The sequence below is a fragment of the Ictalurus furcatus genome, chromosome 4 (assembly GCF_023375685.1).
Source record: "Ictalurus furcatus strain D&B chromosome 4, Billie_1.0, whole genome shotgun sequence".
NCBI classification, from domain to species: Eukaryota; Metazoa; Chordata; class Actinopteri; order Siluriformes; family Ictaluridae; genus Ictalurus; species Ictalurus furcatus.
Window position 1 is genome coordinate 14,900,414 of NC_071258.1, and position 14,510 is coordinate 14,914,923.

The 14,510-nt window shown below is 38.8% G+C and overlaps 1 protein-coding gene across 1 annotated transcript in view; it reads left to right on the forward strand.

The window, feature by feature from the left end:
- necab2 (N-terminal EF-hand calcium binding protein 2) overlaps window positions 1-11,626 on the forward strand; it is a 98,851-nt gene extending 87,225 nt beyond the window's left edge. Inside the window, exons 9-13 of the mRNA XM_053623151.1 lie at window positions 867-923; window positions 7,298-7,410; window positions 9,291-9,368; window positions 9,974-10,065; window positions 10,710-11,626. Coding sequence (XP_053479126.1) covers window positions 867-923; window positions 7,298-7,410; window positions 9,291-9,368; window positions 9,974-10,065; window positions 10,710-10,738 — 369 coding nt within the window. The 3' untranslated portion in view covers window positions 10,739-11,626. The remainder of the gene's footprint in view (window positions 1-866; window positions 924-7,297; window positions 7,411-9,290; window positions 9,369-9,973; window positions 10,066-10,709) is intronic.
- Window positions 11,627-14,510: the final 2,884 nt, after the last annotated feature.

The window sequence follows — 14,510 nt, forward strand, 5'->3', positions numbered from 1 at the left end:
TTTATTAGGTCAAGACTGTGCATAACTTTTATAAAATTCATAATTCATGAATTATTAATTGTGTATTCAGAGGCTTGTTGCAGGAATACTGTGACTTTTAAGTTTATTATGCAGTTTCCCAATGGCATCTTTTACATTAGACATGCGTGGCCTGATTATGAATCAGTAGCATTATTAAGGGAGGTACGTGTTATTTTGCTTCCAAAATAAGCTTTTCCTATTCACAATGCAAGTTATTTTTGTGTGTGTTGCATTTGAACCAGAGAGATTGAAAGAAAAATTAACACCATCTGATTTGCAGCTTAATTTTATGTATTTGAGAAAAGTCAGGTTGAACAGCAGTTTTGTTGTTCAACCACATGAGTAGTTTTACTACCTTAGTTGGAGTGACGAGTGACTCAACTCACGTCCAATATTTTCCGAATTTGTAACATTCTTTGATGGCTACACAAAATTAATTATTTGGGAGAAAAAAAGCATAGTAATCATATTATTAATAATAATTATTAATAATAATAAATGTCATTTGCATAGCCTGTTTTCATATAGCATATCTCAAGTTGCATCTCAATAAAACAGTAAAATGTAACTAAAAATATAAGAATTAAAGCCTTTCAGAGGGTGTGAGGGTTTAAGATGAAAAGGGACTTATTTATTTCTGTTAGAAGACCACCTGGTAGCTGGAAGCTTGTATTAAGAGAAGCTATTTTGTTAATATTTTATTCATTCTGTACCCAGACTGAGAAAGCAGGCACTTATCTCTCTGATATCAGGGTCTGTGTGGAGGATAAGTAGCTGCAGCCAAAAACAAATGAAGAGCAAAACTGATTTTACGAGTGGTTCTTCTGTCTTTATTCCTGTTACAGACAGTCTGGTTTGACCTGCATCAGCGGCTAACCGACACTGATGGTACAGCTAGCGCAGTAAGTACTGGGACAAACCTCATGCATGTAGAACATGCTACCCATCAATTATGAGGATGTTTTCTCTTGGACCTGTCTTAATTGGCTGCATGAGATTTGTAAGATCCTACTTTTGGTTGTAGAATTATGAGCAGTGCACAGATTATTTGAAGATAATACACAGCAACTCCTAGCCTGCAGTGACGCACACTAGCACCTGACCTGCGACGTCTGAGGAATACATTACAGCTCTATCTCCATTCGTACAATCACAGCATGCTTAGACATTCATTTTTCCCCATAACCTCAAGCATGAGAGCCAGAAGCATCCTGGTACATTATCAGTCCAACCTTTTAAGTAATAGGCAAAAGGCTGCTTTTGTGGTCCACAGAAAGAGCATTCCGTCAATCTTTAATTGCATTTTTGGCCCAAAGGAGTCTTTTGCACTTCTTAGAGGAAAAGATATGCATAGGCATTTGGTTCTTAGCATTTTGAGTAGGTCTAATACTTGACAGAGGTTGTGCCATTGTTCGAATATCATAAAATTCAATGACTTACTTTACAAAATGCAGAATGGGAAATTAAACATCAATGAAGGTCAAGCACTAGGAAACCAATAGGATTTTAAAAAATCACAATTCACGCATTCACTTCTGTTGCATCTGTTACATATGAATATTCTTTTGTATGTGCAGCAAATGTGCTCATTTCATGTGTCAGAAATGATGGATTGTTTGAGAGCTTCTCTCTTTGGGATGTCAGGGTTACCATGGTAGAGAGCTGGTGGGTCATGGGAGCACTCTGCACAGTTTCTGATGAAAAATACATGTTAATGGAGCAGCAGTGCAACTATGCATGGAGGGTTGTGAAGAAATTGAATCACTCTTCCTTTACCCCCATTAATCCTTGTTCGCTTTTACCCTCAGTTTTCACGGCACAAATAGAATTAGTACAAGCTCTGCATGACTGCTCCAGGTGTGTGTGTTTGTGTGTACTGCACAGTGAGCGGAAGAACAGCTGCTTTTGATGTAAAACTGTTGATATTTGGTGTCATATTAATTTGAGTGAAGCTTGGCAACTCGCAAGAGAAAATGAAAGGATGTTTCCTGATATAAATCATAAAATACACTGCAATACAGTACAAGGTCACATGCCTTACAATGAGTTAAATTGCCTCATAGTCATTAAAAAGTATTTTCTCTTTATATATATATATATAAAAAGAGAAAATACTTTTTAATGACTATGAGGCAATTTAATGACTAACAGGCATTATAATGACAGGACCAGCAGTAGCACTGCTTCCAAGCATTGTAGTAGATTCTAATAGGATGACAGTTAAAATTTTCCGATCGTTCTGGAATGTAACAAAACACAAAAACTAAAGTAAATCTGATCTAATAGTAAGTGGCTGCTGTTGTCTACTACAAACACTAGTTCCCTTATTTGGTAAAGACATTGTTGTTTTGAAAGACATCATTGTTTTGCCTTTTTGTTTTACAGCATCCATGTGTTTTTCCAGCATTTCCAGGGCATAGTGGTAGGATTCACATTTAATTAAAAAAGCAGGTAATGTTGCTGCCTCACAGCTCCAGGTTCCTTGTTTGATCCTAAGCTCGGGTGTGTGGAGATTCAGTGCATGTTCTTCTCATGTCTGCATGGGTTTCCTCTGAATTCTCTGGTTTTCTCCTACCTCCCAAAAACATGCCAGTAAGTGGACTGGCTACCATAAATTGCCCCTAGTTGTGAATGAGTGTGTGAATGTGTATGTGGATGGTGCCCTATGATGGACTAGCATCTCATCTCATTCCCACCTCATACCCAGCATTCCTGGGATAGGTGCCGAATCCTCCACGACCCTAACCAGGATAAAGAGGTTACTGAAAGTGAGGACAAAAAACCCTTATGATACTAAAACAGATAGTGGCTTTGTTTTACCCCTACTGTGCAGAACTGTGCCATCCTGAAGGCATTGCAGGTAATGCTGTGGATGAGTTATGCCCACACCTAAAGATTCTCAACCCAAACTGATGTACCTCATGTACCTATTTTTCGCATTAAGCAGGTGTACTAAACACCCTGAGACGTGATAACACCTCTTTTAATTGGACAGCTTGTCAATGCCAGTCCTGAATCCACATGATAAGGAGGTCCAGTCCTATTTTCTGTCAAAGCTCCTCCTGGGAAGGAAAGCTTGTGAGTAAACAGTCTGGTGGCTTTTATGGCTTCACTGCTGTGTATATCTGTAGGTTTTTATATGTGTAGGTTTTTATCAGCAGGTTTTTAAGGCTTCACTTTGCAGTATTCTAAGTTTCACTGGCTTTAATGGTCTCCATGCATGCCTCTTGTAGACCAGCATGCAGGCAAATACATCATTGGGCTTGTCTGTATGAAGGAAGACCAAAGGAAAGGACAGCAGGAGAGAGGCAGGGAGAGAGATGGAAAGAGGCTGGCAGAAGAGCAAGTGAGAAGAAGAGAGAAATTGAAAACCCTGAAGGGAGATGCATAACAGCTTATCTGAAAGCCATCCTGCTCATTTAGGGCCATTATCATGGAGAGGGTTGCAGAAATAGCACATACAAAAGAAGCAAGCTTACTTTCAGTACTCAACCCATTCCATTCTACAAGCCTAGTCCCTTTAATCATGTTTAAGGGGAGCTCAGGATGTAAATGTATGCAAATGATTATGAGGGGGGAAATGATTTACACACCATTCTAAGAGCAGGAGAGATGGGTGGAATGTGGGAGAGAAAGAAAGAGGGAGGATGGTATTCCCCAGTTTCCATGGAAACTGGCATATCCATACTCCTCTTTTGAGGTTGCATCCCTGACTTTGGCTCCCAGGGTAGACCGTATATCACACATTAGTACATCATTCAACTCACACGCTACAGCGTACATATCACAATACAGTCCTGCAGGAACTTCCACTAGCAATAGGCAATAGAGCTCAAAGCATGAATAGCCAATTTCAGACAGCTCAATTTCATGCATTATTAAAATGTAACTAAAACTCTCTGTAGTCCCACAAACCTTTTTAACTTATAAATAGAATGTACATTTTGACACCATAAAACAAAGACATGCCTCATACACTGAGAAAGGGAAATAAAATCTAACAAAAATTCCCATTACTCAATACTCAAGACTTAGTGTCTGTTTGCAGGTGTACAGAATAAAGCATAGCATATAACATTCTATTCATCATGCAAATCCTGGCCAATACATCCTGCAGTCAGATGATTCAATAAGAAAAAGCTATAGAGATAAGGCAGAGAATATGAAATATGTGCAAAATATTATGAACTGTAATTTGCTTGCCTTCAGGGTTTTAACAGACTACAAAGAGCTCCTACTGAGCACAGTGATTGTTTATGGTTACTTTATGAGGCATCTTCACACAGTCCGACAAGCTTACCAGGGTCTAGCCAAGCCTTTGATGGCTCCTTGCTGTTCAAGAAAACTAACAAACTAATGAAAGGCAGCCAGTCCAAATTGAGCCATTTTAAAATAACCCTATGGTTAAATATCAAGGAAAAAAGATCACAAAAATTTTGTTTTACTCAAGATTGAACTGAACTTGTACTTGCTGTAAAAAATGATATAAAAAATTTAAGGAACATGTGGTTATTGTGACTGAGGGTGGACTGGGATCAGTAATGGAGTTTTCCTGATTGCACTTTATGGTGTGTTGTTTTGCATAGTGCTGTTCATGAAGTTCGAGGTTTGTTATCATGATTCAGTTTGCTTTTTGTCCAGGCCCTGGGGAAACTAGCCTTTGTAATTGTGCTGTAAAACAGGAGTTCCCTTTCAAAGGGAACTCAACGTTGCATGAGCTTCATGCTGTGGGAAGTGCCCTCGTGTGCAACTGGTATCTGAGATCTGTGTGAAATCACGCCTATTTGTAATCCTGCCATGGTCAAGTGACATGGTCAAGTGACGTCATCGGTTCAGGAAGTGTGTTACTCCCTGCCCCCGTTTCATTACGGGGGAGGATGGACACACTTTTTTTTGTGAAGTGTTTGGGAGTGGAACATGCATTAGCAGCCCTTTAGTGGGCTGACTGCGTGCATTGTGAACGCTTCATAATTAAGCAGCTCTGCTCTCAGCTCGCTCCCTTCTCAGCTGAAGGGAGTTGGGTATCGGAACCTATGGGCAGCAGGCCGGCTCAGGTCCTGGCTTTGCCATCCAAGCCATGTAAGACCACCTCAGCATTGGTTGGCAAAGCCTATGTGGCAGCGGGTTTTGCTTGTGGGTCGGTGCATACAATGGCAGTGTCGCAGGCCCGAATTGAGCCCGAGGCAGTGGCGAAGCGTGAACGGACCACGGATGTGTCGTGACTGAGAGGCACCTATGGATCAACCTCTCAGGCATGGTGGATAGGGATAAAGTCTCCCTGCTGGACACCCCTGTTGAACCTTCAGAAGTGTGGTCATCCCAGTAGTCAGCACAGAGCAGAGCCCAATGATAGCACAGGAAGTAAGATCTCTCTTGGACAAAGGGGCCATAGAACATGTACCCCTTTCTCTGAGGGAGGTAGATGTTTACAGCTGTTATTTCCTGGTCACCAAAAAAGATGGAAGTATGCGGCCAATTTTAGATCTGCATTATCTGAACCATACTCTTCAGACATACAGGTTCAAGATGTTGACGCTCAAACTTATCCTTCCACAGATTCAGTTCAAGGACTGGTTTGTGATGATAGATCTAAAAGACGCATATTTCCACATAGAAATATTGCCCAGTCACAGGAACTTCCTGAGGTTCGTGTTTGGAGGCGTACCAATGTTGGGTTCTTCCCTTCGGTCTAGCTTAAAACTAGCTTAAAACCCTTAAAACTTCACGAAGTGCATGGATGAAAAAAAACTACAGTATTGCAGGCCAGATGTGAGGCCCTATAGAGGCGCAAGCCCAAGGCCCTGTGCGGTCACGCACTTGGCACAGCCCAGGATGCAACGGCTCTTACGGCACCACACCATAACTCGTACATAAGGTAATTATAAAAAGTTTGTTTAAGTGGACACAGTAAACTTATCTCACAGTTAAAATTAACTGAGTAGATCTGTGAGTTTGTGCTTGCATATCCTGACTCTCATATTTGTCGGACGAATTTCTGAGCTTTCTCCGCTACTAACGACGGCGGACAATACCTGGGACAGTAGGTGGTCTACGCCGCACACATTCATTCGATGTTATAATTTGGACATGGATTCCACCCCTAGCTCGAGGGTCTTGAACAGGCCATACCCTCAGTATAACGAAGTGGGTATACTTGTTACAGCATGAAGCTCACACAATGTTGAGTTCCCTTTGAAAGGGAACATCTGGGTTATGCATGTAAACTTGTTCCCTGGGAAGGGAACGAGACGTTGCATAGCTTTGTCATACTTTGGTATGCCTGTGAATCGCATCTTTGCTTCAGATAATAAAAGCTGATGACGGTTTACAGGCAACGTTTTATAGTCATGCGACGCGTGAAATGCCATGTCACCTGACGACGTCAGGACTATAAATAGGCGTGATTTTATACAGACTTCAGATACCGGTCGTGCGCGAGGGCGCTTCCCACAGCATGAAGCTCATGCAACGTCTCGTTCCCTTCTCAGCGAACAGGATTACATGTGTAACCCAGACATTTCCAATAGTTTCAGTTGCTCTTCATTACTCGCCCCTGAGGGAAAAGTTAGACAAAGACCTCTTAGGAAAATTATTTAAGGATTCACATATCTCAGTGATATCCAGTAGGGATGCAGTGCCAATTTCAACCCAATTGCCAGAAGTCTTAACACTGCAAAAATGTCATCTTAAAAAATTTAAATATATTGAATATATAGGTGAAATTATTCACATTATTATAAACAGTGGTGGTGCATAAATAGGGCAGGTGGGGCAGAGCTTAAACATGTATATCAGCAGTTCAACAAATGTTAATCTTCATAATGTCCTAATTCCTCATCTCCTTACAGTTTCATTTCCAGTGGCATAACAGAAAACCATTTTTCTTCTCATCGGAAAATCATCTTCTTGTTTAAACAGTAATATAAATAATGAATTGCTCTTTGAAGAAACTTTTTGTTATTATGTGCACTTATGAAGCTCATATTCATAGAAATATATTTTTTTTCCACAGTTGCTCTTGTCTCTGGAGAATTCAAGAGATGTGGTTAAAATTTTATTTAAACAAATGCTGTTAACAAACGAGATACATTTTAAACCCATTTAACTGAGATGCCTAATAAAGTCTGATCACCAGGGAGCATAGATATTATTGCCTGGGATTTGGCACTCATTAGTCAGCTTGATTATGTCCCTTCTGTTTCTCCAGCACTGTGCCACTGAGTTCCTTAATATATTATGTTTCCTTATTTATAGCTCTCTCTCTTTCACCCTGCAGTCTCTCTACCTTATTCGCCAAGAGATGAAGGTATCCCAGAAGCAGCTAGGCGAGTTCTGTGAGGCTCTGAAGCAGTATCTGAAGAATGTCTCTGCCCAGAGGGACTGTTTCCAGTGAGTGTGTGTACGCAGTAATGTAGTAATGATCTGAGCCATTTTTATCTTGTGTATACTACTTTCATTATTATTTTTCCTTTTGTAAACTGTCCACAATCTGTAAACAGTCCATGATCAAATGATTATGTATGCCATTTCCAGATCATTATTTTCCTGTGCCATTACCTTTGATTCAATGGAAAGACTTCAGTGAATGTGGTGCCCAGTAGCTAGAGGCAGCACTGTTTGGCCAGATGTTATTTTAGCTCATGAATTAATGATTTTAAAAAGGGGAAATAAATAACTAATTCTGTGACCTTGATGTGGTTTTGAAACCTTGGAATTTATGCAGTATGACAAGCAAAGAATTTATGCTTAGTTTAAATCATCTAATCATGTCAAATAGTCTTAAAATGTAAAGATTGAAAGTTGGGACACATTTACAAAATTTCAGTAATTCAATAACTCTCCAAAGCCCTTAATTTGCTCTAAGGGCCTGCTGCATTTCTTTCATAAGAAAGGATCCCTAGCCAGGAGTGTCTGATCCCAAAATTGCATTATTTGACATAAAACATGTTTATGAAATGACTTTGCCAAACCAGAAGGAACTAAGGGTGTGTTTTTTAAACTTATGGAATAGTTATTCAACATTTTGAGGCATCTGCAAGGGCTTCCAGACAGGAACATCCACTGAACTGCTTACACCATTGTAACAGTCAAAAGCAGAGATTCAGCAACACACTTAACTTGGGGTATTTAATAATTTTTTAGATAATTTTTCTCAAATATATGCATTTTTCTTGTGTCTGTTTTTGTGTGAAAAACATGTCTCAAAGCCATGTCCATGTGTACTCTATGGCTCTAAAGTAAAGATCACAATTGGGATGAGTGCATCTTATTCATCCAAGCAAATAAAATATTTATAGTATAGTAAATATAAATATTTATATTTATAAGGACATAGACGAAGAATATTTGTTTCAAATAGTTCATTTAGTACTGTTTGTCAGAGGCTATTCTCAAGGACTTTGGTCTAATAAAGAGGTTTAAGGTTTTTGACAGAATATTTTACTGCCTTCATGATGCATTCAAGGCTTCTAAATAATGCATCAGTGATATGTTCATGTTCTGATTAGTGCCCATTATTCATTAATTGGCATTCCCTGTTTCTTTCCCCTTTTCTACATTGTCCCTCTTACATTTTCCCAGCATCATAGTCATCTTGTTTACTTCATTTCTTTACCTTCTTACAAGTGTTTTTGAGTGGGATGTTCAATTAAATTGAAAGACATGCATAAACCGTATAAAGTTTATGAAGGCTTCATAAATTCAGTCACATTCTTGTAAACCAGAGAAAGATTTTCAGTTGCTCAAATGTACATGCACACACAAAAGCTTTTCCAGTCTAGTAGCTCTCTTTCATAGCAGCTGTTGTCTGATAAAGCTAATTTAGAACATTCACAGTGTGATGTGTTCAATAAAGTAGTGCAGTGCTTTATTAACAGAGCTGTAAGCACTAGCCGCAGGCAGGATCACTGCGTCTAATGAGAACTGCGAGGCGGTCAATACACACTGTCAGGTTTATCTACACATATGATGTAAGCTGCATGCAATACAAAGAACTACTGCCATCAAGTGGAGTCTTGTATAGGACAATGAATTTTGTCGGAACTAACAGTGGAGAATTTAATTTCTAAGTTACTAAACTGGAATATGAAAGACTGTTTTGTTTTATTACATTAAATCCTAGAAGGCAAATTAGTTGTTTTTCACTCTGCTTATGTTCAATGTTTTCTCCTACTCTCTTACTCTCTCTCTCTCTCTCACTCACTCTCTCTCTCGCTCTCTCTCACTCTCTCACACACACTCTCTCTCTCACTCATTCTCGCTGTCTCCAGCGTGACTGCAGTGCGACTTCCTGACGGCCTCTCTTTCGTTGTCTATGAGTTCTGGGATGGGGAGGAAGAATGGAAAAGGTTTGCCACTTGCTTTTTTTTATCTGTATCAGTTTCTGTTCTTTTGTCCATCACCTTGTACCACTGTTCCTAACAATCTAAAGTTTTTAAGTCAGAACTGGCTTCTCTCCACTGCTGTTGTGCACTGTTATCTGCAGTGCTTTCCTATTGTACTATAGATTAGGGGTTTTATGACTTATTGATGCTTCAGAGGATGTGCTATGAGAGTAATGGTTCGCTCCAGCAGCGGGTGCTTTATTAATAATTTAATCAAACATGGATTTTAGCAGATTGAATAGAGGAAGCTAATGGTTAAATTAGGTACAGAATATTATAATGTATTGTATGGTATTAGAGAGGAATAGTTCCAGTTGTGAATGCAATGTGCGACTCATTGTGTTCTGTTGTTTCAAAGATTTGCTGCTTTAATAATTATTAAAATTTTTGACATCTATCTATCAATCTATCTAATTGTCTATTATTAAAACTAGGCTTATTTACATAGCCCACTAGTTGTTCTTGTGTGTGTGTATATATATATATATATATATATATATATATATATATATATATATATATATATATATATATATATATATATATATATATTGTGTATTGTTCATCAGACACCTCCAGAGTGCAGCCTGCAAGGCCTTCCAGCATGTGAAAGTGGACACACTGTGCCAGCCTGAGGTCATGTCCACTGTGGCTGTTCCAGGTGAGGCTGCTTGAGAACTGATGATAAAATCAGAACTAAACACTACTGATGCCATGATTAAAAGTCTGGAACAGAAATATGACACTTTACCATGAAGAAAATGCACAGAAGACCCACACAGTGAGGAGGAGGATAAGGGAGGCAAGGAAGAAGCCAAAAATAAGTTTCAGAATTGCATAGTTTAGTTGAATTTTGGGGTTATTAAGATTGAAATGTTGCGTGGAGGAGTGTTCAAGAACCTCTAGAAGTTCAGTTTTGTTAAATATTACAGGAGAAGTATCTGTGCTGTTATTCTATGGACAGCTTCACAAAATATTAATTGTGAAAGTGCTGGTAAAGTTGAGTGCAGTGTTTTACAAAAATCACTGCACTACATAGGAAATGTAGTTGCACATCTGCTTCATACATCCTTAATTTTACACACTGCATAATTAATATTACAATTTTCCTGTGATTACTCAGTATTTCTTAGCTTAAACATGTAATACCGACTGTTATGTTGAAGTTGTTGGTTTTTTTTTTTTTACAAATACATAAGTAATTACATTCTAGTAAAACAATATTATTATGTGTATACTACTTAAAAATACCTAATATTAAGTCTGACCACAATAATTCTGATGCACTCTTCTCGCTCTTTCTAGCCGCCTGGTGCAGCCTTAGCCGAGACTGAATGGAACAGAGCCAGTGTGGATGGCCAGGGTAGAAGGCCTCATCTTACACCTGGATTGCCACGCGCCTCCTCTTTCCCTTCATATATATCACATCCCATAATCTCTCAAAGCTCCCTCTATCTCTGCTCCCCTTTCTCCCTCTCTTTTGTAACTACTGTTTACATGCTGTGGGTTTGACTGCAAAGAATGTGAAACATCATAGCAGTCCTCCTTAAAGCTGTTAAGGTTGCTTTCAGGAATAGTATGTAACACTCTATAGACTGTTTTATGGCTTCTGGGTAGATCAAAACAGTGAAAAGAAAAGTATACATATTAATAGTCTCTGGTTACAATAACAGAAAACTGAGTAATTTTAATCCCTGTTTGTTAAACTGCAAATGCACAAACATGCACTGCTGGTCCATAGTCTGCTTCTCTGAGATCGTCCAGCAGTTGAAGGTTTAAACATGTTATGGACACGAACATCTGTCAGGGTATAATGGCCAATTGATCTGCCATTTTCAGCTAATAGTATTTACTCGGGAAAACTGCACAACCAGAGACCCAGAGCAGCAGCATCATGTAAATGAAAGAATGTTGTGTAATAAATGTTTACTTAAATGAAGTTTACAGATCTAGACAAAATCTGACATGCTGAGAGACAATAGTCTTGAAATATTTTAGTTTAAATCAGAACTATATGGATTGTTTATTGATAGTAAATATATTGGTTGTGGAACATTTATACTGAGTGGAATGAACTCATGTCCTCTAACATTAATTCCCATAAATCTTTTGTTGTGCATTTCATAACCTAATTTAGTGAACAGTTCACTGTTTACAAAGAGACTTAAACAACATGATTTAAAAATGAACTGTTAAATCCTTATGAATTATATAAAAATCAAAATCTCACCACCTCTAACCAAACAGCTTCATTACTAATTACGGCATGTAGGTTTGATGTATGTGAATGGAAATTTATCAAATTGCTTGTGGGCTCCTGTATGATGTGAACCGGTCCAAACCAAGGTGAAGCAGACGTCCACAATGTTGTGGAGCATTTCTAACCATTTCCTTCCCCATGAAACTTGGCTTCACTTTCCCCATCCCTCATGTGAGTGCATGTTCTAATGAATGTCCAGTAACATATTTGCTGTAGTATTTAGATATGCTACTTTCAATGGATTTTGTGCATTTCTTAATTTTATATTACTTAAATTAGGAACACCTGAATTGATAAATACATAAACACTAAGAAATCAAGTATGAACAGGCACTTTTATGGCATTGTTTAACAAAACACTAATTCTTATACCTGTGTATGTTTCCGTAAAAACTAGCTTTCTCTCTTAAAATTGATTGTAGAGACTTATTGCAGGGATGCAAATATTATATTTGTCTTAACTTTGTTAACCTAGATTATGTAGTGATGTAATTCTATAGAATTAAAGGACTAATGTGAATGAAAACATGCCTCCTTTTACTGTTTTCACACCTTTTACTTCAAATAGACTTCAGAACAAGGTCAAAAAAAGGCTGACTGTTAAGTGTAACTGTTAAAACTTAATCAATTAACATGAATGAATGGCAGTGTTAAAATTTTAACACACTGTGGGCAGTCAGTGTTGTGAGCTACATAGCGTGCCTGATTCAAGTTTCATTATTTAAATGGGGGTGTCAATATCAAAGTACAAAATTTGTCAGCAGCAGTATGAGACATTGCCTCATGGGCCTCAAGCTGAAACTTATTTAACACGGCTGCAGGGTAGCCAGAAGTACATTTAAATATTTCAATCTAGTCATATATTAGTTCATTCTTAATTTGCATAGGTTTTTCAATGGTAATATGCCGTTTTCAAGATTTTAGTGCTGTGGAACTAAAATTAAATTCAATTCAGTTTTATTTTTATAGCACTTCTAACAATGGACATTGTCCCAAAGCAGCTTTACAGAAATATATCAATTCAGGATATACATTTTAAATGTATGAATTTATCCCTAATGAGCAAGCCAGAGGCAACGGCGGCAAGGAAAAACTACCTGAGACGATATGGGGAAGAAATCTTGAGAGGACGCAAATTCAAAAGTGAACCCATCCTCATCTGGGTGACACCGTATAGTGCGATTATAAATAAATCCCTTCAATAAATGTGCTAATACTACATGGTCAAATAGTGAAGTTGTGTAACCAAATGACAGACCAGCTTCGAGAATTACAACAAAGTCTGTAATTGTAGATTTTGGTGTTGCAGTAAAGTCAACTAGGTTTATTTCAAGCACTCTTAATACTTGATGCGTTTCCAATTGTCAACTGTGCATTGTCAGTGAGCCTGTGCTTACTGGTATCTCAGATTCCTGTTCTTGGCTGAAAGGCTTGGAACCCAGTGTGGTCTTCTGGTTAGGTTAGGTTCAACTTTATTGTCATTGTCAGAGTACAAGTACAGAGGCAATGAAAAGCAGTTAGCATCCAACCATTTGTGCAAATAGTAAATGAAAATGAATTAAATAAGGTTATTAATAAGTTAAGATACAGGTAAAGGTAAACAGAATCATGCATACCAGTGGTGCAAATGGCAATTAGGTTAAATGCAATAAATAGGAATTGAGGTGCAATAGGTTGAGATAACCAGTACACAGACAGAGGTAAACAGCATGATGCATGTAATATGATACAATAGGTACATACAGTGGATTACAGTAAGTGTAGATGTGCAAATCGCAATAAAGTGCCAATAACAGTCTGCTATAAATAACTGTAGTATGACCGAGAATTGCAGTAATGTGCAAGTACTTACAATTGCAGATAATAGCGGTAATGTATGATATAGTATAGTATGGTGTTTAATGCTAATGTTTAGTTGTTAAGTGGAGACTGGTAGTTAATGCATAGAAGATGAGTTCAGCATTAGTACAGCTGAAGGGAAAAAGCTCTTTATGAGTTTTTTTTTCACAGACTTCTGTAGCGTTTTCCTGATGTACAAACCGTGCATGGTGGGAATGGGAGATATCCTTGATAATACCACTCACTCTCAGCATGCAACGCTTTTTAAAAATGTCCGTAATGTTAGGCAGCTGTGTTCCAATGATGTGTTGGGCAGTTTTCTCCCAGTTGTAGTGCCTTCTGGTCATGTAATGTGCAACTGTTGTGATGCAGTTTGTAAGGGTGCTTTCAATGGTACAACAATAAAAGTTCACCATATCTGAGCAGGATTTCAGATTAGAGAGGACCGGCCTCTCAAAGCACTTGGCAATGATGGAGGTAAGAGCAACTGAACAGAAGATGTTGAGCACTGTTGCAGCACTGTGCTTTGGTACTGGCACAATAGTGGTGGTTTTGAAGGAGGTGGGAACAACTGCCTGGGTCAACGATAAGTTGAATATGTCTGTGAAAACCCCGGCTCACTGCTCCGCACATGCACTGAGCATCTGGCCTGGGATGCCATCAGGGCTGGCAGCCTTGCGTACGTCCACCCTGCTCAGAGTGGAAAACACATCTCTGGTGGAGAAAGAGAGCTGGGGGTCACCAAGTGGAAGCTCAGTATTGGCAGATGCTGTAGAATTTTTTTTGGTCAAAGTGAGCATAAAAAGTGTTGAACTCCTCCAGGAAGGAGCTGTCACTGATTGAGGGAATGATGTTTGCTGGCTTGTAGTCTGTGAGAACCTGGATACCTTGCCACATGCATTGAGGGTCAGAGGTGATAAAATTGTCCTCTATCTGCAGCTCGTATTTTTGCTTGGCATCCCGTATTCCTCGCTTCAGGTTGGCCCTGGATGCACTTTAAGCTTCCC